A 26,942-nucleotide genomic window follows, 5' to 3' on the forward strand; every position below is an offset into this window, starting at 1 on the left:
CATGTGATTTTGGGACATGTGGTAACGCTGTGGTGTACTATGTGTATTGGTATTGGTATTAATGTAGTTGTTGGTAATTGGGGGCTAGTTTTGTCGGTAATCGGTGGCCTCTAAAAAATGCCAACAAAATGAACAGTTTGACTTTCCTATTTATATATAATTAGCTGAAATGACCTAATATGCATATTTGATGAATATTCATGATTTTTTTAAAATTTGAAATAAAATATATTTCCATACCTGTCTGATATACATAGGTTTCACTGATGTATCATGTTCGGTTTTGATTTGATTACATATGCGCATATTATTTAGGCTGACTTGGTTATTTTCACAACTTTCTCATATCTGCAGATTCGCAAAAATGGCAAAAATTACTTATATATCTATTACCGTTTTGGAAACAGAAGCCAACAAAATAAGTCAATTTTTCCATTTTTGCGAATCTGCAGATATGAAACTACATAGAATTGTAATTAAAGAGAAGGTTAAGTTCTGGGAAGAGGTGAAAAATAATTTGTGAGCGTTATCATTCTTATTATGCAAGTGTGGAAGAACATCAGATAAGACATGTTCCCTGAAAAGCATGGCTCTTCAAATGCCTTCATATTCTAAATATGTCATGTAACATCGTAAAACTCGGGGGTAGGATTTTTACGCCACGTGTTCGTGTAGTCCCATATACATCTTTCTGTGTACAGTGTTTGTAACTTTACCAAGACTTGGCCAAATTTCTTATCATTTTGATGATTCCAGAACCTTGCAATACACACAAATACTTATATGCTAGATGATAAACCCTTCCTGGTCGATTCCACACCGTTTCTTTCACAATGCAATCGCATGACCAGAACTCAACTTCATCTTTAAAGGTATGCTTAAAACATGTGTGAAATAACATTATTATTTTTTTTTTTTTATAATAAATTTACCAAAATTGCTATTTCTACCAACTGACTGGTGTTGTGTGTGTGTGTGTGTGTGTGTGTTCGCGGGGCAGACTGTGTGCAAAGTCAGTATGATCACCCTATTATTAGTCTAAACGCTGCATCCTTTGGCCTTCCAAAGCCCTAAAGTGTGCTGCAATCTTTAGTCAGTATTTGCTATAAATTGGTTTGTGAGCACTTTTTCGAATTTCCGGGGGGGGGGGGGGAGAGAAGGTCCCCCTATAAGAAGTGATGTGTGGGTACGTGTCAGCCCCCCCCCCCTTTTACATTAAAGCCTAAATAATCGAAATCAATTTGATTTGATTAGACAGCTCACGAGCATAAGTTTAAAGCTAAAACTAATTCCTCCTTAAAAATTATTTTAAAAATCCAAATAAATTTTAGTTGCTGAAACAGCCCCAAGGGGAATACCCCTGACAAAATAAGTAATTGTTTAAGCTTCGAAAATGCACGAATTCCAAATTAAAAGAGGTAAAGCTGACGGGTAGACATACATGTACCTGTCACCGCATATAGAACATGATGTTTTTTTGATAGACGATGCACGCGTAAAATGATGCGCGCAGTCAAAAGTGATGCCTCCGCAAAGTCATAAAGCGGTTTTACAAACCATAACATAAGGAATTTGTAAAAACTTATTCAAGTGTGATTGTAATCCATTAACAGGTTTTCATAATATCATGATTGAAAGCTTCATTTCATATACATGTATGATCTTTTGATCTATGACCTCATGACCCTAAAATATTATGGGTTCGTTGGCTCTGCAGGATACAAACGTGTCCTGAGTCTGATAGAAATCCATCCGTCGGTTCTAATGATAATGCGATCACAAGCTGTTTTTGCATACATGAAGAGCCTATTGAGTCAGTCTTCCGTGGTAAAACATTAGGGTACGAATGCATGAAAGGAGGAAACGGTTTAGACGTGGGTACAGCCTCCTATTTTTCAAATTTAATACTGTAATTATGGATCAGATTTAATGTATATCTCTCCTGATAAGTTATTTTAGAATCGTCTAGTATGATTGTAACCTATTTTAAACACGGTTCTAACAAGAACCTACCACACATCTGACACCGTCTTCACGCGTCTGCAACACTCGATGAGGTCAACCAGGCTTTCTTCATCCAAGGACTCCACCCCAGCCAGATGTAGACGCTGCAGGTTCTTGGTTTGTTCTTCGATCAGAAGACCCAATCCTCTCATCGTCTCTCTCGAAGCACTCTTCTTCTCTGATGGGAGTGATGACAGTGCTTTAAGCCTGATGTGTTTGAGGGGCTGTCCTCTGGTCCGACGAAGACCAGCATTGATCTGAGGTATGTCTCTCTCCGCATCATCGATAGTGATATCGATCGCTCTCAAGCGAGGTAGCGATGAGAGCAGACCTGTGTAGCTTTGTGACGTCAATCTCTCAGCCGATAACTTTGTAACGGATGGAAGCTCAGAAGGAGATGAAGGGAAACTGAAAGAGGAGTCTGAGATGCTGAGATGTTTCAGTGAGGTGAAGGATCTGAGACAGGACCACAATTTGACGGTCATTTCGGTAGATAGCTGACAGTCCTTGATTGTCCATATTTTAATCTATGATGACATACAGAAAGAATAAGTCGCCATTGTTACACAACATAACAAATACAAATTGTATAAAAGGGAGGAGAGTACGAATACATTTCTTTAAAAAAAGGTATCGATCGTTTGGAGAGGAAAGGAAAATATAAAAACATCATCAATACAAATCCTCGAATTATTTGAACTCAACCTGATATATTGATCGACACGCGTTTATGACTATATCTTAATTAATTTCCTAGCTACAATTTCCTGTCAAAATCGTTATACCGATATAATTTATTTGTAATTAAAGATAGGCAAAATGTACATTATAAAAAGAAAATTATAATTTTGAATGCGTTTTTAACCGTTCTTTGTTCGTCCCCACAACTTTTACTCGCCGTACGGGCCCCGGAGTGTATATGTTATGCCTGGATTACATTTCGCCGGCGATTAGTCTACGGAGCCCGTATCCTGCCCGTATCCCCTTTTGCGTGCGGTCTCTATGCGGAGGCAGGAGGCGGTCGTGAGATTTTCGTACGGATTCACGGGCTCCGCAGCCTTTACGATTTTGTTTCGCGAGAAGTTAAACAAATTTGAAAAAATCCGTAAGCCCGTAGCCCGTATACATGTCGTAGGTGGCACTGCACAATCCCCGCACGGGCATCGATGCTCGTAGATAATGTAAACACAAACATCGTAGCCCGTAGCCTCCTACGATGTCTACGAAAAATCGTAAACTAATTTATCGTACGGCGCCCGGGACAAATGTAATCCAGGCATTAAAGTCCCATTAGGACTAGAATGATTTTCCCATATTATTATTAAGTTATTATAATAATAAATAATAATAACAATTTACTTATAAAGCGCTATTTCCTTTCATTAAACCATTATCATGTATTTGTAATAGAAGATAGGCTGTACATTATACAAAGAAAATGATTCTTTTTAATGCATTTTTTTTAACCTTTCTTTGTTCGTTCCAACAACTGTGTTTTAGACTTGTGATTATGTAATGCTGCGGGGCGTACAGCAAACGAGGTATGTTTTTACCTTAGGTCCTGTAGAAATCCCCATGTCCAATTTTCAATTTGATTCTGAATTCACAATAACTACCAGCAGACCAAAGTCATTTAATACATTGTATATGCTAATGTTCGTTGCAAATACATGTAAACTACTAGTATATTTATATTTCTGGCATGAACGAAAATATATATGTGTTACGTAAAATATGTTTTATAAACATAGACCGAACTGAACTGAAGTCATTGCATTTTTTTCAAAGAAGTGTTATTTCTGATAATTTAATTACCCATTCGGTAGGAAGTGCGATTTTTTAAAATTTTTAATATTACGATACAAATAAGGTGTACGGGCATTAACAATTAGAGCATACTTACATTTTTATCGGAGTCTAGATACATAGGAATCCTACATTATTTCAAAAAGAGATGACAAAATAAGGATAACATGTTACCACTTTAATCGTTTGTGAATAACAAATTACGACTTACATGTTAAAAGTTGAGGACAAATCTAGACTTATTCAACATATTAATATGGCTCATTGTACGTGTGACCTAAAATATTCTTAAAGCGAATATTTGTTGATACCAATATTATTAGTAAAATTTTTGAAATATTTTGATCTGCCAAAAATAATGTGAAACCCGCTTTTTTCTTTGAAATTATATCAATTCACTGAAAGACTTCTATTTTTGTCAAGATTCAATCAATTTTTCTCTTAGGCTAAATCTATGAATGATCAAATCGATATCATTTTGTAAAGAGCATTTTTATATTTCCTGTTTAGATAACGTCAAGAGGATATATATGTATATATACACTGTTAGTCATACAAGTGGATTTTTTCTTTAATGGCATTATTTTTACAATCATTTATTCCTAATAGATCTAGATAATAGTATACAGTCTCATATTTTATTGAATAATAATTGGCGAGTGTTTGTTTTGCGTGACTCCTACAGTTAGTGTTAGCTACTATGCGTATCAACTAGGGGGCCTGCGTCATCAAGTCATAACTGACAGTAATGAAAATTAATGCCTCACAAAATGGCAGTAATATAGCACATCGACATGGTTTTGATCCTGGGGCCTCACAGTTACAAGGCCATTGCTTTGCCACTGAATCATGACTGTATGCAGCGGGGGCTAGGGTATGGGGCAGCCCCCACAAATAAAGAAGAAAAAAAGAAAATACAATAAATTATCAATAAATCATTGCATTTCACCCCCGGTCCCCAACAGGAAATATTCATACATTATGGTTCAAGGCATGGCCACACAGAGGAATTTGTCCTGTTGGGGACTGGGGGAAAATGCAAGGAATTATTGATAATTTATTGCATTTTATTTTCTTATTTTAATATTTGTGGGGGCTGCCCCCTACCCCACGCCCCGCTGCGTACAGTCATGATTCAGTGGCAAAGCATTGGCCTTGTATCTGTAAGGCCCCAGGATTAAAACAGTGTCTATCATCTATATTAGTGCCCTTTTGTGAGGCATTAATCCTCATTACCGTCAGTTATGATTTAAGGACATAGGTCCCCTATAGTTGATAAACAGAGTAGCATACACGTGCTTCATCAGTCACGCAACACAAACACTCGCAAGTTATTATTCATTAACATTTCAGAATGTTTACTATTATTTAGATCTATTAGGATTAAATCATTGTCAAAATCATTCCATTCAGGTTGATATTTTGGTAATTAACATGAATATTTGAGGACTGGTTTAACGCATCACCCTAGCGAATGGAATAAAATGCACGGTGATGCCCATATCAATAACAATTAAAGAGAAAACGGGAGGGAATAGAAAACTTTAATCAATAAACTTAGCTTAAAGGCACTATGTCCCTTTTGCAGCCAACCTCAAATTATGTAGAACTTTGCAGGAATTATGAATATGTCATGTATGTCCTATCTGTGAAATGTAAACGTTAGCAGTGTCCTAATATTCAAATTACGCAAGGAAACCCGTTTACTTGCTAGACTTCACTGTCAGACACTTTTGAGTGACTGACTGGCTTTTTTTTTCTTCTTTGGTAATAACATACATAAAATGAGCTGTAAAGGGTACATAAGCATTTGTCTACATCAATAACCCACTTCTTGTGATGGCCAAAATTAAACTGCTTGAATCTTTGCGCAGCATAAAACGTATGACCATTCGGTACAATGGTCTGGAAATCAAGACTATTACTTATTGGCTTTATAGCTCCTAAGTCGATTTGACAACTAATAGTCGTTATTTTTCCACTTGAAGATATTTTCAAGCACCACTTTTTTTAGGGAAGTTCTAAATTAGTATTATCTTTCAAATGCCGTTGGAATTTAACCTTTTCAATTGTTTGGCCTGCAAATGGGACATAGTACCTTTAACAGTTACTCACTGTTCTACATACAGGCTAGCTGACATTAAACGTGTTAAAGACTGGACAAGATTGATCACTGTTTCCTTGGGTCCGAAAACTACTCCGGATAATATCGCCTGACATTCTGTGATGACAAGACCCAGTCCTCTCATCCTCTTTATCGACTTGCTTGATACATTCCCCTCTGAAGTAATGGATTGGGGGTCGATGCGCGTGAGGTCCTGTCCCGTCAGATGTCGACGTAGACTAGTCTCGATCTGAGATATGTCTTCTGTATTTGCATATCCGATAGTGAAATCGACCTCTTTCAAGCAAGGTAGCGATGAGAGCAGACCTGTGTAGTTTTGTGACGTCAATCTCTCAGCCGATAACTTTGTAACGGATGGAAGCTCAGAAGGAGATGCAGGGAAACTGAAAGAGGAGTCTGAGATGCTGAGATGTTTCAGTGAGGTGAAGGATCTGAGACAGGACCACAATTTGACGGTCATTTCGGTAGATAGCTGACAGTCCTTGATTGTCCATATTTTAATCTATGATGACATACAGAAAGAATAAGTCGCCATTGTTACACAACATAACAAATACAAATTGTATAAAAGGGAGGAGAGTACGAATACATTTCTTACTGAAAAGAAAGGTATCGATCGTTTGGAGAGGAAAGGAAAAGTTAAAAACATCATCAATACAAATCCTCGAATTATTTGAACTCAACCTGATATATCGATCGACACGCGTTTATGACTATATCTTAATTAATTTCCTAGCTACAATTTCCTATCAAAATCGTTATACCGATATAATTTATTTGTAATTAAAGATAGGCAAAATGTACATTATAAAAAGAAAATTATCATTTTGAATGCGTTTTTAACCGTTCTTTGTTCGTCCCCACAACTGTGTTTAGACTTATGATTGTGTTATGCTACGGGGCAAAGGTTTCTTACCTTAGGCCCTGTAATATCCTAATTTTTTTTTTTTTTAATTTAGTTCTCTACTCACAATAACTATAAGCAGACCAACTCGGAAGTCATGTTCATTGCAAATACCCGTGTACTGCTAGTATAATTATATTACTGGCATGCACGAAATTATATAATGTGTGACGTGAAATATGATTAATGAATAAAGACCGAACTAAACTAAAAATTCCCTTTTTTTCTTCAGAGAAATGCTATTTGTGATACTTTAATCACCTTTTCGTAAGGAATTGCTTTCTTAAATATTACGAAACAAATGAGGCGTACCTAACAGGTATGAACAATAAAGTATACTTACAGGCAATGCATCTTGATCGGAGTTCAGTGACTTAGAAAACCTACATTAAATTCAAAGAGAGATGTAGAAGTAAGGATAACATGCAACCACTTTAAACGTTTGTGAATAACAAATTACGACTAACATGTTGACAACATCTAGTCTTATTCAACATATTTCTATGGCTCGTCGTACGTGTGTCCTAGAATAATCTTACAGCGAATATTGTACGGTTCATGTACTAATATTATTGAGTAAAAAGTTTTAAATATTTGGATCTGAATAATAATAATGTGAAAGCCAGTTTTGCCCTTCAAATTATATCCATTCACAGAGAGCGGTCCTAACAATGGCTTGTTTTTAAGAATTTCCCAGCCGAGTGTTCCTGAACTTTACTGACCCAGGAAATATTAGTTACACAACCTATATTTTTTTCTCGAAATTCAACAAATTTTTCTCTAAGGCTAAATCCATTAATGATCAGATGGTAAATGTTTTTTTTTGAGAGCATTATTATATTAATTATTGTTTAGGAATCTGCTTTAAAACATTGGGATGATATATTATATGACCTTTGTCTAAACAAAAACTCAATGATTTTACTTCAGGTTGATACTTAGGTAATTAACACTGGTGCACGGTAATGCGAATATCAGTACAAAATTGAGGAGAAAACAGTAGGGAATAGAAAACTTTAATCAAAACAGTAACTCACTGTTCTGCATACATGCTAGCTGACATTAAACGCGTTGAAGATTGGACAAGATCGATCACTGTTTCCTTGGGGCCGAAAACTACTCCCGACATCATTGCCTGACCTTCTGCGATGAGAAGACCCAGTCCTCTGATCCTCTTTCTCGACATGCTTGATACACCCCCCTCTGATGTACTGGAATTGAGGTTGTTACATGTGAGTTCCTGTCCCGTCATATATCGACGTAGACTAGTCCGGATTTGAGATATGTCTTCTGCATTTGCATCTCCGATAGTGATATCGACCTCTTCCAAGCCAGGAAGCGAGGAGAGCAGACCTTCGTAGCTTTGTGATGTCACTCTCTCCGCTGATAACTTTGTGACGGATGGAAGGTCAGGAGGAGATGGAGGGAAACTGAGAGAGGAGTCCGAAATGCTGAGCTGGTTCAGTGAGGTGAGGGATCTGAGATAGGACCACAACTTCTCGGTCATCTTAGTAGATAGCTGGCACTGCTGTATATTAAGCCTAGTATTCTACAATGAAATGCACACATAAATATTGATAATTAATGTAGGCAGATATAATTCAACACCAGTGAAGTTGAAAATGCAATTACTATTGAACCATCTAAATTCACAATGCGATAATTGATTGTATTTTTTCAAAAACAAACAAACAATGTTACTTTGTTGCAATTGTCTTAGTTTAGTGCAAAGAACATCCCTTTCTCGAATTTTTCAAAGCGAAATGCATGCACCCGTTTTACAAAATTCTACTCACCTGGATGGCGTCTGTGTCGCTAAGAGAACCACATCCACTCCTACAAGGAATATTTATCACAAGAACGAGGGAAAGAATATGATTCAATCCATTATTGAGACATTATTTCACATTTATAAAGAATAAAAGAGGCTATAAAGACAATTTTGAAAACAACAATACTAGCAATAACAATTATGATAATAATCTTCTTATAAAAGTGATAGTAATAGCAATGATAAAACGAACATCAATAATTATAAATGTTAATATAATAGTTTGTGTTCATGTCATTTTAAAAAGCAACATGAATACAAATATCTGTACACGAATTAAGATCTAGGTCTACATACCCCGAATTCAAGGACGTTAGTTGTTGAGTCCTAACAAACAAGTCAACCAAGGCCTCTTCGTCTCTGCCTTTCATCCCGGACACATGCAGCCGCTGTTGCTCTTTGGTTTGATCTCGAAATAGAAGACTAAGTCCTCCATTTGACTCGCCTGAATCAATATTCATGTCTGTGGTGAGTGCTGGCCAGGCGTGCAGTCTGATATGAACGAAGGACTGTTCATCCGTAATCCCGGTCTGACCAATAGGTCTGGAGGTCGACGCGGTGGTGATCTGAAAGGTGTTGCTCGTCTCTGCAACCCCGATAGAGACATCGATATCTCTCACACCAGGTACCGATGAGAGCACTCCTTCGAAGCTTTGTGACGTCACTCTCTCGGCTGAAAGCTTTGTGACTGATAGAAGCTCCGGGTGAGATGGATGGAAACTGAGAGAGGAATCTGAGATGCTGAGCTGTGTCAGTGAGGTGAAGGATCTGAGACAGGACCACAACTTATCAGTCATCTCAGTAGATAGCTGGCAATCCTTGATTTTCAATGTGTCAATCTATGATGACATACAAAAAGAACAGGTCGTCATTGTTACATCATTACATTAGAGAGCCGCACGAAATCCGTTCTCTCTCAGAAATAGAGTTAAAATTTATCCTGTAAACCTATCATCACCCATAATTATTGAGATTTTTTTGAAATTTCATCTCAAAAGCAATCAAAAAAATTTAAAAAATCCACATTGTTAATAATTAGAAAAATTCAATTAGGAATAATTTTCATTAAATAAAGATATCGATGGTTTTGAGAGGAAAGGAGAAAAAGAAACAGCATTGACCAAAACTTCCTAGAATCCTACAGATCATTTGAACTCATCGATCGGCACGCGCTAAGAACCTACATGATTATTTTGTCAATCTTAATTCCTTTCGAAGCTATACAATTTTCTATCTTAATCGTTTGGCACATTTCATTTCTTTTCTAATTTTTAATATAAAATAGCTAAAATATACGCTATAATAGCGAAATGATACCTACCGTATACATTTTTCAACTGCATTTAGTTCCTTCCCACAACTTTGTTAGAATTATAATTTGTAATATGCTACATGGCCTTTAGCCAACATGCTAGACTTTTACTTTAGACCCCTCAATATTCCTATTTCCCAATCCTCATTTTTTAAACTAATTTTCAATAAACAAATAACTACAAGCGAACCAAAGTCATTCAACAAATTTAATGTACTAATGTTTATTGCAAATTAAATGTGCATCGTCAATATAATTATATTTCTAGTATAACGAAATCTGACAATGTATATTGTAAAGAGTGGTATATGTATACAGACCAAACTGAAGTAAATTCATTGTTTCAAAGAAATACTATTTCTGATACTCCAATTCCTATTCAGTAGGAAGTGTGAAATGCTTTCTCAAATGGATGAGGCGTATGGACATGTAAAATTAGAGCGTACTTACATTTAATGCTAGTTCATCGGATTTTAGCGTCCTGGAAAACCTTTATAATTTGAAAGAGAATGAAAAGTGTGAGGGGGGGGGGGACAAGTAGCCAATTAATAAATATATGTAAATAACATTACATAATTGAACCGATTTACATTTTTCCGAAGTCAACTGACTTTCTTCTAAGGCTAAACATCATTATTCGTTTATCTTTCTGAGAGCATATTTTTTTATATTATCTGCTTTGAAATATTCTTCAAGACGTTGAGAATACTCTGTATTCATTAGTGATGATATTTTGTTTAGCCTTGCGACTGAGCGCCGGTTCTTTTTATCGTCGTATTGAAAAAAGAGAAGAGAAAAACATGACCTCTGTCTTAACATAACACCAGTATCATTGTTGATACTCAAGGACTCTTTTATCCAAGTTGAATTGGCTTCAGGTGGATACTTTGGAGAATAATGGACTGGTTTAACACATCAAATTAGCCGATGAAATAAAAGGCCCTTATCAATGCCAAATGAGGGAAAAACTAGGAGGGGGGGTGATGAAAAACATTCAATCAATTTTACTTGACATAACATATACTCACTGTTCAAAATACAGACTAGATGACATTAAACGCGTTGAAGACTGGACAACATCGATCAGTGCACCCCCGAGTCCGAAAGCAACTCCGGACAATATCGCCTGACATTCTGTGATAAGAAAACCCAGTCCTCTCATCTTCTGTCTTGACATGCTTAATACATTCCCCTCTGGTGGGAAGGAATGGGGGTTGATGCGTGTGAGATCCTGTTCCGTGAGATGTCGACGTAGACTAATCTGGATCTGAGATATGTTTTCCCTCTGTTCATCTCCGATAGTGATATCGACCCTTTTCAAGCCAGGAAGCGATGAGAGTAGACCTTCATAGCTTTGTGACGTCACTCTTTCGGCTGAAAGCTCTGTGATGGATGGAAGCTCAGGGGGAGATGTAGGGAAACTGAGAGAGGAGTCGGAGATGCTGAGCTGGATCAGTGAAGTAAAGGATCTGAGGCAGGACCATAGTCCACTCGTCACGTCGATACTTAAAGTAGAACCCTCGAACTTTAGTGTCGTAACCTAGTGTTAAGATAGAGAAAGAGATATACAGAGGAGGGAGGAGAGAGAGAATGAAAGATTTGGGGAGTAAAATAGCTATAATATAGTTAATGGAGATAAGGCGATCGAGATTGTAGTCTGATTTTATTTAAGAATATTAAAGAGAAGGTTCATTGATTTTGAATTTGACTGAATTTGGTATCATTGCATTCGAAAACTTACACTGAGTAAGAATATCACATTTGTTTAACTTGTAATTCGAGCGAAAATTTTAAAAGTTGATTAAACTTTACGAAATAACCCAAGACCCCGAAAACGATCGTAATACAGCTGAATTGTCAATAGCGTCACCGAATTAACAACGAATACGAGGGACTTGATGCGTGATCGTCAACGAAATGGAGTTCAGTCTTTTGTCAACTATGTTTATCGCTACGGCAGGCAGCCAGTGAAAACGAATTCGTTTAATCAAATTATGGAAATGCAAGCACTACTTTAAACAAATAGAACTTTGTTATTCCTAGCTCATTTTTCCTGATTGAGGTGTCATACGAAAGGGCAACAAAAAAAGAACTTTCTAGAAATGTGATTTTCCTATTGAAATTCAGATACCGCCCGACATAGGACTTTTTGGTTTCCTCTCTTCAAATTGTTGTAATCACCCATGTGTGAAATATGCAGCATATAGATTGCATTAGATGAAAAGGGAGGATCTAAGCTTTACAAATACGTGTCATTTATTAATCATCACTGTGATTAAGTCATGATAAAACATGTTATTATAATTCTCGGTTTCGTTTTTTTCTCGGACGCACTGTATACCTGACGATGTCCAATGATTGAACGATATTCGTCCGCGAGTGGACTGATGCGGCTCTTATCTGATGCTCCTATCTATAAATTGTTTTGTTTTCCTAACCTAGCCATCCTAGCGCTGCATATTGATATTTGGATATGTGCGCTGGTACGATGTGGTGGAGATCGCAAAATAAATCTGCTGGATTCTGGACTAACCAGTTTGTCGCAATGATTATGGACAAGTTACGACATTGGCAGTCATTGGTTTACGGTATAAGCCTCCCGATGTTCTCGCAATGTCATTTATTTTAAGTAAACATAGCTGTGCACTTGTAATTTGTGTATGAAATATCATTATTTGATAAATTATCGAATCAGATTCTGTGTGCGTGCGTATCATGAATATTTATGACTAGCACATGACGTATTAGTTCTTTTGAGCCAATCAAATGCAGCGGTAGAATGGCTAGGTAAGGGAATACAAAGAACCGGCCAGATTCAGGACTACTCTTGCACGAACGTTCGTGAAGTGAGAGGAATCGGCAGGTAAGATCATGCTTGTGGTCGAGCATTATTTGGAGCACTATAAGTCCCCATCAAACCAAAACTAGTTCACACAACGTTTTTAAACCGTCCTAGAAAATCTTTAAAAAAGGGTAATGGTCAGGGAAGAATGTGTAAATAATGTCTACTGTACGATCCTAGATCGTTCATAAACAGTCCTCAATACGCCCATCTCGTCTGTACCCCGTCCACATTCAGTTGTGTCAAGTTCATATCGGGTGAATTGGCCATTGCCAGGTAGCCCAAGCCCGTCTGTATTCAGTTTAAACCAGTTCTTTACTAGTTCTACCTCGTTCCCAATACGTCCAAATCATTCTAACTAGTTCGCAACTTGTTCTAACTAGCTTGTAACCCGACCACCCCGTTCAGGGACAGTTCATCTCGTCCCCGTCTCGTCCTTAGTGCGTTCGAACGCGCCCCTATAGGCACGAGGGCTGTACAAACCCAGCGCGTTCTTGCCATTCCTCATTTCCGTTCAATTATATTACTGCTAATTGATGCTCGACCAAGTCATGTTGTAATACGTAGTAGGACCAAAGTACGGCGATTCCGTTCGTAGTACGTCCATCTCGTTTTAAGTACGTTGTCACTCAGTCTAATTGTCGGACGGGGAAAATTTTGAACAGGCTCAAAGTTCTAGAGCACCCTTCCCGTCCAAGCCAGTCCGAGGCCGTCCATAAAGTGCTTAAACAGATCTTAAACAGTTTCTACTTTGTTCATTCCGTCCGCGCATGGTTTGAGCACGTTTGACAACATTTTACCGAACGTAGTAAAAACTAGTTTGGTGTGATGGGGCTTCACTTGAATGTCTTGCGCAGCACACCTTGAATCGTTGAAGTTGAACGGGAATAAGGAATGGAAAGAACGCGCTCGGGTTTTATGACCCTTGAGCGAGGACGTGATTGCACACCCTAGAAGCGCGTTAGAACGCACTGAGAACGAGATGAGAACGAGCCGAACTGTCTCTAAACTAGTTAGAATGGGTTCGTTTGTTTTGAAACGAGGTATAACTAGTTGATAACGGGTTTCAATTGACTACGGGTTGGCTTGGACTGCCTGGAATGGCAAATTTACCAGATCTGAACTTGATATGAACTGACTGTGGACGGGGTACAGACGAGATGGACTGTTTATGAACAAACTAGTATCATATTTTAGTCATTTTTACACATTCTACCCCGACCACAACCCGTTAAACTATTTTCTAGGACGGTTCCAGAACGAAGTGAGAACTAGTTTGGTGTGATGGGGGCTTTAAGTAACTCTTTTTCTCATATTTATTTACATTTTATGAGTAATTTATTAATACATTTATTTTTGTCCATGCCTTTGATTATAAATGATGAATGATTTTTAAATAGATGCTTCTTCGACTTATGAATATGGCAAAGAAATGAAAATTAAAACAAGATTTCTGAAATGATCAGTGTTAAAATGCTTATCAAATGAAAATGCGCATACCTCACGCTTCAGTTGCTTCGGAAGATTTTGCATCCCAACGACAGTGTACACGGTGGGTGACTTTAGAACAATACTCCGCGCATTCACGCATCTTTGAACCAATGATGACACATTTCCTTCAGTACCGCTGGTCTCTGATGAGCAGTCAAGGAGAATTCGATATCGCTCACTCTCATCCAAAAAGCTGTTGGAAAGGAGCGCCTCCATTATTCGTATACAAAGTCTATTATCCGTGCCGGCAGCGAATCGGATGAGATTCTCATAGTCACCGATGTTTGCTTTGATTTTCTGTAGAAGTCTGTCCAACTTTGAAATCTTCAGTCGTAACATATATTTCTTTGTTTTAGCAGCGAGGTATTTCCCAGCTGAGTGTTCCTGAGCGAGTTTGTGATAAAACTCAATGGTATTGAAAGTTGTCTCGTTGGGCTGAGGAAGGCCTGTGACCGAAACAGTTGTCTTGGATACTATCCCAAGCTCACATGCCCTATCAAGGATTGCGGGAGCTCTACGAAAATCATGATGCGTGAAGACTAGTTTCTTAGCATCGTCGAGCAGACCAGTAAGGGCAACTTTGCCTAAATGAGATATTATCTCCCTTAACTCATCGGGTGTGATTTTTACTCTTGACTTTGATCGGGTGTTTGCATGGTGCGCTAAGAAAACATTCACGCTGTCCAGTAATTCTGTTTGAGTAGTAGTATCACTGTCCAGTAGGCACTCACTCCATAAGTGACACACCATTAGACAAAATAACGGTGTTTTAACAAGTTCATTAATCAGTGGTTGGCCGTCAAGGTAAATCTTCAAATCATGTCCGCTATTATTAGGATTCGAGTTTGAAGCAAAGAATCTGTCGATGTACTCTCGTGAGCTCTCTTGTGAGAATCCTTCTATCCACATCTTTGTGTATACCCTTGGAAGTTCCGCTTGATCAAAGAAGTACTCTAGATGAGGGCGTGTTGTTACAAGGACTCGACACTCTGGAAATTCTTCCAAACGGATCACACGGAAAATGTTACTCTCTGAGATTCGCTGGGAAGAAGAAATACCCGCATATTCATCTAGTCCGTCTAGTATGATGTGGCAGATACCCTGATTCTCTCTAATGAAACTCTCCAGACCCTCTGGTGTGAGATCCTCAACATCACTCAAAAGCTGGGATTTGATGGCTTCTCCGATCGATGTGAGATGACCTGTGTTTCGAAACTTTACAACAAACAGAAGTGGCAGGTGTTCTAATGCTGACCCCTTTTCTTTGTGAACCCAGTCGTAAGCCATCTTAGCAACAGCCGTGGTCTTCCCTCGTCCAGCTGGTGCCGAAATGAGGATTCGAGCTGGAAGTCTTCCGTTTACTTTCGTTGAAAATATTTCAGCAACAGAACCCTGGAGTATTTCCTTCTTTTTCGTGTCTTGTCCGCTAGCGTCCTTCTTCACCATTGTGACAACCGTGTGCATGTCTTCGAACTCAGCATAATCACTTTGATCCCACGGTTTCATTTGAATTCTGCACAATTGATCTCGGTACTTATTCTCTAACTTTTCGCGACATCGCTGAACAGTCAGTGATGCCGAGATCGTCTTGCTGTAGATACCTGGAATGATACAAGCATATACAAAACTAAATGTCTTATTATACTCACTATGAACATGACTGACAAAGAAAGCGGACAAAATATACAGTTCCTCAGGTAGACAAAGGAACATCCCTTCACTGCTATTATGTAAAAATGTGTAGAACAGGTGAATATGCATGTGACACCTGTTCTACACATTTTTACACAATAGCAGTGAAGGGATGTTCCTTTGTCTACCTGAGGAACTGTATATTTTGTCCGCTTTCTTTGTCAGTCATGTTCATAGTGACTCTGATGATCTACTTACCTCTTTCCAAGGTTTTGGGGGGGGGGGGTAATCCTTTTTTATAATTTTCTTTGAATTACATGAATTATGGTGGTTTGCCTCTTTCAAATAAATTTAAGGCCTAGAAAGTTTTTAAACTATTTTGTTATGTTTTTTTCTTTGGCGTTGGAACAGTGTCATTCTCTACTCGCTGACTTAAAAATCTAGTTTGATATATTATGTTGTGCCCTCTCATGCACATCTTCTATCTAGTGCGTATTTCTTCTTCCTCTCTTCTTTTCAACCCCACATGCAAACCCATCCTGTATTATTTTCTGTACCCCCGATCTCTCACTTTCGATTTGCATTGTTTACTTTTTGTATTATGACCGTGTTCTCCTACCTTTGTCATGTAAAGTGCACTCTTGTCATGCTACAATCAAATTATCTTGAATCGCTATGTATTCAAGTTAATATATCTCATCAAAACCCTTTATTAAAATACTTATTCCATGCATATGGTATATGCCCCCCGATTCAAGTATTCTTGTTTTTTGATTTGCTTGAAATTGTCTTTAAAAATGTGGAAGCCACATCCTTGGACTATCTGTTGATTGGTGACTTAAACTGTGACTTGTTACAGAATAACCCCAGTTGTCATACTAAACGATTGTTACAAATTGCTCGTGGGTATAATTTTCATCAACAAGTTAAAACACCAACACGTGTTACCCAGTCTACGAGTACTTTAAATGATCGTTCATTTTCCTTAAATAAACACTTTGAAAAGGTTAGACAATATTTTTCCAACACTTTGCCCAACGTTGTGCCAATAGTCAACCCAACCCTATATTGGGCAATATTTTGCCCAGTGGTATTGGTAAACGTAAATAGCCTACTTCAAACATGCAGGATTGTTTCGTATTTTGACCAAACTTTGGGCAAAGATATTACCCTCCAACTGCCCGACTACTATGTTGGGAAAATCTTGACCGGTTAAAAAAAAAAGAGATATAATGCCAGTTAAACTGGCATTATATTCCTGTTTTTTTTAAATATGTATTGTTTTCTTATTTACATTTACTTATTTTAATATTATGTATTTGTTATTGTTTAAATATGTGTTTAGTCTGTTTATTCATATGTATTTTTAATGTACCATGTACGGACATGCTGAAAAACAGCTATGCTAAGCTGAAAGCATGTTTTTTTTAATCACTGTATTTAAATAAATAAACAAACAAACAAATAAACAAATAAACAAATGATTAGGACGTTAGGATGGTAGACGTAAATAATCATATTTGATTGATACACGTCTGTAAAACCCCAATTACACACACTCTACCATTAGTATACCCACCTGGATTACTTGGTGTCCCCCTGAGATATGTATCCGCAAGCATTACCAGCTTAGCGTCAATGAGAGCTTGTTTCAGCCTGGGATGCTGGTTGCAAGGCTTCACATTCTGTCTCCAGTCAAACAGCATATCACGTGTTCCCTTACAAGTCACCCTTCCTTCTATCCTATTGGTCTCTGTGTATCTATTGATTTCTGCGAACTTGAATCCCAGTGTTCGTCCTAAGGCCTCCATCTGCTCACCCGTCTCGATGTCCTCAGCCAGCTTGCAGATAAGGTCATTGGCAATACCTTCATGAGCCGCCATACCTATGGGGAACATACACAAAAGAAAAATAAGATTAATAAACTGATTATGAACATATAGGCCCGGATTCACAAAGGGGGTTTGTAGACAAACCTACGTTTATTGCGTCGTGTGACGCGTTTTAAAGCGTTTCAGACCAAGTTTTGTCTGAACCTTAGGCTGAAACGCATCGAAACGTCTCATATGACGCATATAAACCTAGGTTTGTCGACAAACCTCCTTTGTGAATCCGGGCCATAGCCTCTTTATAGTGTGACAGTAAATCAATTCAGTATTTCAGCAGGTCTGCATTCATCATTGTAAAGTACCAATTATTGTTCTCAGATTGTATGCTGGGGTAGGATAGAATGTTAGAGTATCTTTGTTGTGCTTAAGCAGAGAAGTAGGATCTTGACGATCGAAGTATAGGTAATTTGAAAACCTATTTACAAAGAAGTATAATAACAAAGAAAAGAAGAAAACCGGAGAAAACAAGACATTTCAAGAATACGGTCGAGGCAATGGCCTATGAACCTAGTTTTTGCCTGGCAATGCCGGTTTCATTTTTGCGATGCATTGCCAGAGGTAGTGCTCCGGGAGGGGGTGTACTGCCCCCACCTTTTCAAGTACCTGAAAATTATCCTTGCTACGAAAGACCCCTTTTATTTGTGATGAGTGCCCCCTTTTACTTTGTCAAGTGACCCATTTCATTTGTACTAATTGTCGCTTCCGACATGTGATTGGTGCCCCTTACTAATTGGTTTCATTACTAGTAAGTGCCCCTTATTCTTCTTATAAGTGGCCATTTGTACCCTGATGAGTGCTCCTATTCTAGAGTGATAATTGACGCTTTCCGTTTCCAATAAGTGCACTATTTACTTTTAAAAAATCCCCACATCTTCTTATACATGTACGTGCCCTTTCAGCTTCTGACAAGTGCCCCTTTTCTTCATTTTAATAGAGTCCCCTTTCACTTTGGGTGGATGCCCCTTTCCAAATCTAATAATTCTTCCTTTTTAAGTATGATAGGTTCTCCTTGCTGCTTTTGATAATAGCTCCATTTCCATTCTTTTCCATTCAAATATTTCCCCCTGATAGGTGCCTTTCATGTATATATTTAAATTGACGCTTAAATATTGGCCCGTTTGCATTCATTTAAAGAGCTCCGCCCAGCTTCAAGAAATCGGAGCAGCTATGTAAACAGGTACCTACTTGTTAGCCGGGGCAGGGGCCACAATGCCCGCAATATCATAGGAATGAAAAGCGCGCCTTATTTTACAATATGATCGTGCTTATTTTCATGAATTATAGTAACCCTTCTATTGATATAAGTCATTGTGCAAAATAGGGGTGCAATTGGGAAGCAGATTTGCACCCACCTACGTGTATTTTGGCAGAGGGTGTTGATCTGCTCATTTGAGTGTGCAGTATCTAAATGTGCACCCTTATTGGTGCGAGCAGTTGGAGGGTGCGCATTATGCACTAGGCGCAGCCTGCATCAAGGCCTAATTATTAATAAATAATAATTTAAAGTCGAAAATGTTCTCAGGTTTGTATCGATATCCCAACTACAAACTTAAATTACAAAATTAAACATGTTCAAAGCAAAAAAAAACATTTCCCGTTTTAATTATATAATTATACAAAAAGCAAAGAGCTCAATATCATTTAAAACAAAATGGAGTCAGGACATTTTCTATACCGACTATCAATCCGTCTCAATATTAGGGTTGAGGTTAAAATAATCATTCAAACTCTTCTTTCATCAACTCATCGTAGGCTTAAAGGTAACACAAAGTTTTGGGAAATTTTAAAAATTTGATGGATAGTGATTCTTTACAATTTTGATATATTTTGATGCCCCTGTGGATGTATTATAAGCACCAAAAAATTCAGCCCCTAAAACAGAAAAAATTGGAAATAAATATTTACCGGTGCTCCCGGTAAATTTTGATGAATTTCAAATAATAATAATAATTTTCAATGGTAGCTGCGACCATGAAAATCTCAGAAAATGTGTTTGATATATAATTTCCAAACGAGAATAGCTAATCTGTCGATTATAGTCAAGAAACATTGTTTTATAGCTTAATTAATATCTTGAACTCGAGAGGGAGCTATACAACAAAAATAATTTATTATTTTACTATTTCATTACTTTAGACACGATTTCAACCGCGACAACGGTCACTGATTATTGTATGATCGCATAAGCTTCCAATATGTTCATTTGAACCAAATTCATGACCCCATACCGAAACTTTGTATTACCTTTAATAGCTAAGGTCAGCGTGAGAGAATCCTAGGGTAGACAAAATCACAATTAGTTCCCAGCCATGTTGTTTTGCCACGATCCTCTACCTAAACAAATTATTTCCAATAACCCCGGCACATGTTCTTCTAATTCAAAGCAACTGAGGACATTTTTTCTCGACTTTCCCTGAAGCTATATGCCTCGCTACGCTCACTCGAAATTGATATGAGTGATATAACCTTAAAGGTATAGACCAATTTTGGAACGCCCCCTCTCAAAAAATAAAGTGAAAGCTCGTATTACCAATCATGTGAAAGAATATGTTTTGACTAATACGTGATGATACAAATTTGCCGGGAAACTGCCTACTAATTAATATATTTGGTAATTTATCATATCGATCCGACCTGGATAGATATCCCGAATGCACTTCAACATTATCGAATGGGTAGTTTGCACCCACAACCCTTGAACCACAATTTTCCCACTACCGGTCTTTACTTTTAAAGCTAATATTCCTTCTGTCATGAGGTGTTGTTCAAACCCCATTGATATCTATCTAATAAGATTCAATCACAAATGAATCATAATAGACAAATGCAAAGCGTACTAAGACAATCATAAAGATGATCCTTTTTACAATGTATTGATTAAAATATAGGGTTACATCAAATAATGTCTCATTTCATATTTTCCACATTTGGATTACCCTATTTGTTGCATGGTGTTTATAAGTGTGCAACAGTGCAGACAGGCAGAGAAGGCACCCAAAGTGTAAATCAAGGTTAATCTTTTACTCGTTATGCTTATCCAGAAGAAAGTAATAAGGAGCACAAAAAACGCAAATAATAAATTAGAATAAATATGGCAATATATCACAATCTTACCTGGGCTAGTCTGCACTGGAGTCTTCTCGTGGTCATGTGAGTCCTGCTGGTTGGGTATATATTTACCTGTATGGGATGTACAATGTATTATTTTATTTATTGTACCATAGGCTGGAACACTCTTGCAATAAGAACTGGTTTCCATAGGGGTCCAATATTAAAAATGAAGGAAAGAAGCAACTCAAACGATTGTGAAGGATGATGACAATCACTTCAAAAGAAACGATAGTTTTAAGTGATGTCAGTAATCGTTTCTCAAAATTTAAATTATTTAAACCCGGGGGGGGGGGGGGGGGGGGGTAAGCGGACACTTTTTTTTTTTTTTTGGTCTCGAAATTTGGAAATTTGACATTTTTCTTCGTTTGGGGGGGGGGGTGGGGGGTAAGGTCACCTTACGTTAGCCGTGGGTATATATATATATATTTTTTTTTATTAAAAAAAACAAACAAAGGGGGGGGGTTTAGTTTTTTAGGGGGGTTTACACACATAAAAATACCAAAGGGGGGGGTTTGAACCCCCAAAACCCCACCCCCCCCCCCCTGCGTACGCCCCTGGTAGTAGTAGTAGTAGTAGTGGAGGTAGTAGTAGTAGTAGTAGTAGTAGTAGATGAAGTAGAATAGAAGAAGTAGTAGTAGTATTAGAGTAGTAGTAATATCAGTCAGGCGTGGTATAGTAATGGTTAGAATGACAGCATTTTGAAATGATCATTAATGTATTTATAAATTAATGTTCCGGAGTAACGTGGCATGTCAAACCAATTATTTCCCCGACTTTTGCGAGTTTTAGGGAGTTTTCCCGGTCGAAATTTGGGCCCGATTTGTTGTATATGGGATGCAGCGTCTTACGCACATTTCCTATAACGGTTTATCATTGAAAATCACATAGGAAAGACGTTCACTTTGAAAAACTATGAGCAAGATAATAAACAGCTTGATTCAAAGCAAGGACCTATATAACTTTGAACCCAGTGTAATTCAAACAAAATTTTACCTTCTGATAGTCTTTCACCTAATTCAACAAGTCGTAATTCACGGAGCTTGCTTGCTAATATGGATCGAGTTTCGGTGCCGTCTCTTTGGTTGTAATTCCATTTGATGAGGAGTTCTACCAGAGCTTCATTGACGTTGTTGAGATGTTTGACGATGTGTGATTGGCTTACTGCATAGGAATACCCAAGACTGTTGCACAGTTTTGAGTATTTGCCCGGACCTATGTCTTCAGCTAGTGATATCAGCTCGATTTCCTGCAAAGGCTCCATAATGCTGTGGAAAATCATGATATAGAAAGAATACATCTGTGATATCAACTCCATTTCCTGCAACGTCTCCATTATCACGAAATATAAGCAATACATTATGTTTTCTTTCTAAAGCAAAGATTTATGTCACTAGATCCAAGCATCGGTACCTTTAAACCGCAGCGAACCTTATCACATTGAAACAAATACTTACAAAGAAAATATAACCATGACCAGAAATTAAAATGAAGATTAAAAGTAACATATAATGTTTATATCATGTGAGGAGCCTTTGGCGACCTCACCAGTTTATTGCGTTTATCAAACATTTATGATTACATAGCGGGGGTTCTAGGACAATTACCCCCTAGGCAATCACCCTCCCGGAAAATTACCCCCCCCCCCCGGAAGATTACCCCCCGGAGAATTACCACCGGAGAATTTCCCCCGAGGACAATTACCCCGAGGACGACTACCCCCCCCCCAGGACATTTACCCCCCGAGGACAACTACCCCAGAGGACAATTACCCCCCGAGGACAATTACCCACCGAAGACAATTACCCCCGAGGACTACTACCTCGAGGACAACCGCCCCCCCCCCCGAGGACAATTACGATCCCGAGGATAACTACCCCCCGTGGACAATTACCCCCGAGGCCGCCGAATGTACATGAATAAAAAGTGATGTATTCGGTCATGACCTTGATACACGAATATATTAGAATATTCGGGCCTCTCGTTGCCCTCGTTAATCATGTTCTTAAACGTAATGAGTGAGGTACCTTCAATATTTTTAGCGAGCGAGGAAGGCAGAGACTTCTTTTTTTTTTCTCATGTAATTACATACACTAACCATTTCTGATATTTGTTTTTCACAAAATCAACGTTTTCCAAATGTAACATTCTCTTGCGGCACCCCGCTTGAAAAATGCTGTGCTTGAGTTACCAAATCAAATGAGATGATTTACCAGAGAGCGGATATTTATTTTCTTTTGACATGGCAACGTACAAGAAAACATATTATACTTTAGCATGACAACAGAAATACATAGATACCGTAAAAAAACTTTAATTCTGGATCAAGGATGAGGGCCCATTATTCATACAAAGACAAATACACGATTAACTGATCGCAAAAATTACAGAGGATGCATAAATGAAATTTTACATCCTAATTTCTTTGTTGTGCCATTGTTGGCGGGAGAGGCTGTAACGCGAACTCATCTTCGCGCAATGTATTGTTAAATTTCTAAGAAATGTAATTTCTGTTCTTTACTCGATAGCAAAACTACGGGGGAATTGGGCAACCCCTCCCCCCCCCCCCCCACACACATCGAATTGAATTATTTGAAAAGACTGAAATGAACATCATAAATAACAAGGAAAATGAGAGTTTATAAAACTTTCTGCCATTAGCAATTTGGAGAAAAGCTCGCATTATACGTCACAGTGTTACAAATCCTCGGGGGGGGGGGGTAGTTGTCCTCGGGGGTAATTTTCCGGGGGGGGGGTAATTTTCTGGGGGAATATCGTCCTTGGGGTTCTTTTCGGGGGGGGGGGTAAGTTTCCGGGGGTGATTGCCCAGGGGGTAATTGTCCTGCTACGCATAGCGGGTGATAGTAATCACCATTATCACTCTGTTGTTGCAGTTGTTTTCATTTTTAGTTGTCAGATTTACCGTTTTGTGCCTTCTTCATGAAGACGTATACCTAGTGCGTTTCAAACGCATGTCCAGCGAACAAGCAGCGAATATGAGCGTGCTGAATGCGTGCTGAACGTGTCTCTAACGCGCCCAACGTTCTTTTTGCATGCACCCTTGAGTATACCTGGCGTGTACGTAGCTCATTGTGGTTCGGGGACGTTGGGTTAATTCTCTTGGGTGACATCTTGACACTATGAATATGACTGACAAAGAAAGCGGACAAAATATACAGTTCCTCAGGTAGACAAAGGAACATCCCTTCACTGCTATTATGTAAAATGTGTAGAACAGGTGTCACATACAAATTCGCCTTTTTACATAATAGCAGTGAAGGGATGTTCCTTTATTTACCTGAGGAACCGTATATTTTGTCCGCTTTCTTTGTCCGTCATATTCATAGTATAAAAAACTCAGTTGCACTGGCGTCTAGCACGCTCCGCGCATACGGTCTGACGTCCTTTTGGCGTTTACATTCATGCGTCGAGCTCCGCTCACATTTTTGAGCATGCTCAAAAACTCCCGGCGCACACAGCGAATGACGACGAATGCATAGCCTTGGTCCAGCGTCCTCGACGAACGAGTAACGAATGATGACGCACACCTAACGCACGACAACGCACTGGCAAATATTGCAAATTTTCAATGCGCGGGCCGTGTGTGACCGGGCCGCGCGCGACCGGGCCTTATTACATAGCTGACAGTTTCTTTCAAAATTCAAAATGAAGTGTGGATTTGGGGTAGTTCTGCTTTTACATGGCACGTGCCAATGTGATGAGTATAACTGCATACTTAAAGTAGGTCTACCGTTTGGTTCTGAATGGTATAGAATGTAGATTTAGTCAAGATAACTATTTCGATTATACATATTTTCAAACAACTTGGAGGGGGGATTTGGGGGTTGTATTTGTCTTCGGGTGGGGTTGTCCTTGTTTTTCCTTGGGACGGTGTATTTGTCATATAAATGGGATAATTGTCCTCCGGGGGGTGGGGATACTTGTCCACGGGAGATAATTGTCCTAGGGGGTAGTTTTCCCGGGGTAATTTTCCAGAGGTAATTGTTCTCGGGGGTTGGTTGTCCTTGGGGAGGGGGGATTTTTTTTTTCTTAAAGGTAATGTTCCAGGGGGTTATTGTCCTTAGTGGGTAGATTTCATGAAGGTAATCATCCGGGGCGGCATTGTCCAGGGGGTAATCGTCCATCATATGCAAATATTAATCACCTAATGTTAGTTGTTGTTATTGTATTTTGAAATACATGTACTATCAGAGGCGTAATACCGGTGTGTTGGCTCAGTCAGTAGAGCGAACCCCGGCCGCGTCATGGACGTTAAAAAACAGGGGTTGCTGCTACCTTGTTTGGCGTTCGACAATAAAGGATAGAGCAACGTCGATGTGGCGCTGCTCAGTGGCTGCCGGGCTCACGATCAATTTGGCAAAAAGAATTTCCATTTTTGGTTGAACTTAATCAAATTTGGAGTGGACTTTAAAAGATTATTATAATTATTATTAATTATCATTTTGATTTTCCTGGAGGAAAGTTGAGAGACTATCCTGTTCTACAAGCGCTTAATTTCAATTTCGGATTACCTTCATCAATAGGCTTTGACAAATAAAAGCAGATTAAATAACCAATATGGAAAGATAGTATCTGTATCCTGTATAGTGTATACATAAATAGTTGTAACGTTAACATGTCAAAAGAGGCAATGGACTGATAATATAAAAATGTTGGCGCTCCTGGACTATTTTCGTCAATCATTTGTACACAAATATATTTTTTCTAGCTGTATTAGGCGCAAACATAGCATGTTCAGCTTTTAAAGATCCGACTCTCCTTGAAGCACTTTGAATACACGTTACCGTTTGTGTGTATGTGTGTTTGTGTTTGTTATGATGGAATATTGTTATTATGGATAAAAAAATATTCCTGAACACGTCTCCAGCGGAGTATCCAAATTGCCTTCAGTGAGGAAGGTCCTGGTTTGCATTACCATGGGAAGAGGGGAGGGAGGGGAATCACCCCCCTAATGACTAGAAGATAAAGTTGAGTTCTGGTCATGCGTTTTCATTGTGGAATCGAGCAGAAAGGGTTTATCATCTAGCATATAAGTATTGGTGTGTACTGCAAGGTTCTGGAATCATCAAAATGATAAGAAGTTTTGCCCAGTCTTGGTAAAATTACAAGCACTGTACACAGAAAGATGTATATGGGACTACATTTGGCATACAAATCCGTCCTGATGTTAATGATCTTACATGCCATACTTAGAATATTAAGACATTTGAAGAGCCATGCTTTTCAGGGAACATTTTTTCTCTGATGTTCTTCCACACTTGTATAATAACATAAAAACGCTCACAAATTATTGATCACCTCTTCCCAAAACTCAACTTCTCTTTAACCGAGGAAGAAAGAGTTACCCTGTTAACCAATATCATGCCTACACTTCATGCGTTTATTAGCTTACAGTGATTCGCAGGGGCGTACGCAGGGGGAGGGGTTTCGGGGGTTAAACCCCCCTTTTTTTTCTTTTTTTTTTTAAATTATTATGCCCTTGGCTAACCTAAAAAAGGTGACCTTACCCCCCCCCCCCCCCAACAAAGAAAAATGTCAATTTTTCAAATTTCGAGACCCCCCTCCAAAAAATAAGTGTCCGCTTACCCCCTTCCCCACTGAACGACTTTTCGGCCGGCGCGATTTTCAAATTTTCGGGAGCAAAATATTTTGGGCCCGATTTTAAAACCGACCCCCTTGAAAAAATCCTGCGTATGCCCCTGGTGATTCGTGACCTGCATACTACCAGGCTATTTCCTGGTCGGAAACCTGTCGGACGAATTGCCCTCTTGCCCTCACTTCCTACGCCTGTTTATCCCGGAAATGAGCAAGGATGTACAAAGCATCAGAATTGAAACTAAAGTGAATTCTTAGGTTGTTCGTCTTATCTGAAAAGATATCTGTCACGAGGAAGGATGTCGATCACAGACGAGGAGGGACTGTAAGCTTCGTATTGCTAATATTTCACCTGATGTAAAGAGGATTCTTAAAAGCGATT

General features: G+C 38.6%; 1 protein-coding gene across 1 annotated transcript in view; it reads right to left on the bottom strand.

Moving 5' to 3' along the window:
• LOC100893197 overlaps positions 1–26,942 on the bottom strand; it is a 47,678-nt gene that overhangs the window by 13,223 nt on the left and 7,513 nt on the right. Inside the window, exons 2-14 of the mRNA XM_030993045.1 lie at positions 21,941–22,212; positions 20,951–21,016; positions 17,527–17,832; positions 14,325–15,916; positions 11,011–11,522; positions 10,433–10,472; positions 8,968–9,509; positions 8,636–8,675; positions 7,877–8,388; positions 7,183–7,222; positions 5,926–6,437; positions 3,908–3,938; positions 2,014–2,531 (exon numbers count right to left, since the gene is read on the bottom strand). Coding sequence (XP_030848905.1) covers positions 2,014–2,531; positions 3,908–3,938; positions 5,926–6,437; positions 7,183–7,222; positions 7,877–8,388; positions 8,636–8,675; positions 8,968–9,509; positions 10,433–10,472; positions 11,011–11,522; positions 14,325–15,916; positions 17,527–17,832; positions 20,951–21,016; positions 21,941–22,208 — 4,979 coding nt within the window. The 5' untranslated portion in view covers positions 22,209–22,212. The remainder of the gene's footprint in view (positions 1–2,013; positions 2,532–3,907; positions 3,939–5,925; positions 6,438–7,182; positions 7,223–7,876; positions 8,389–8,635; positions 8,676–8,967; positions 9,510–10,432; positions 10,473–11,010; positions 11,523–14,324; positions 15,917–17,526; positions 17,833–20,950; positions 21,017–21,940; positions 22,213–26,942) is intronic.

Source organism: Strongylocentrotus purpuratus, unplaced genomic scaffold (genome assembly GCF_000002235.5).
Source record: "Strongylocentrotus purpuratus isolate Spur 01 unplaced genomic scaffold, Spur_5.0 spur5_scaffold_20, whole genome shotgun sequence".
Classification (NCBI taxonomy): Eukaryota; Metazoa; Echinodermata; class Echinoidea; order Camarodonta; family Strongylocentrotidae; genus Strongylocentrotus; species Strongylocentrotus purpuratus.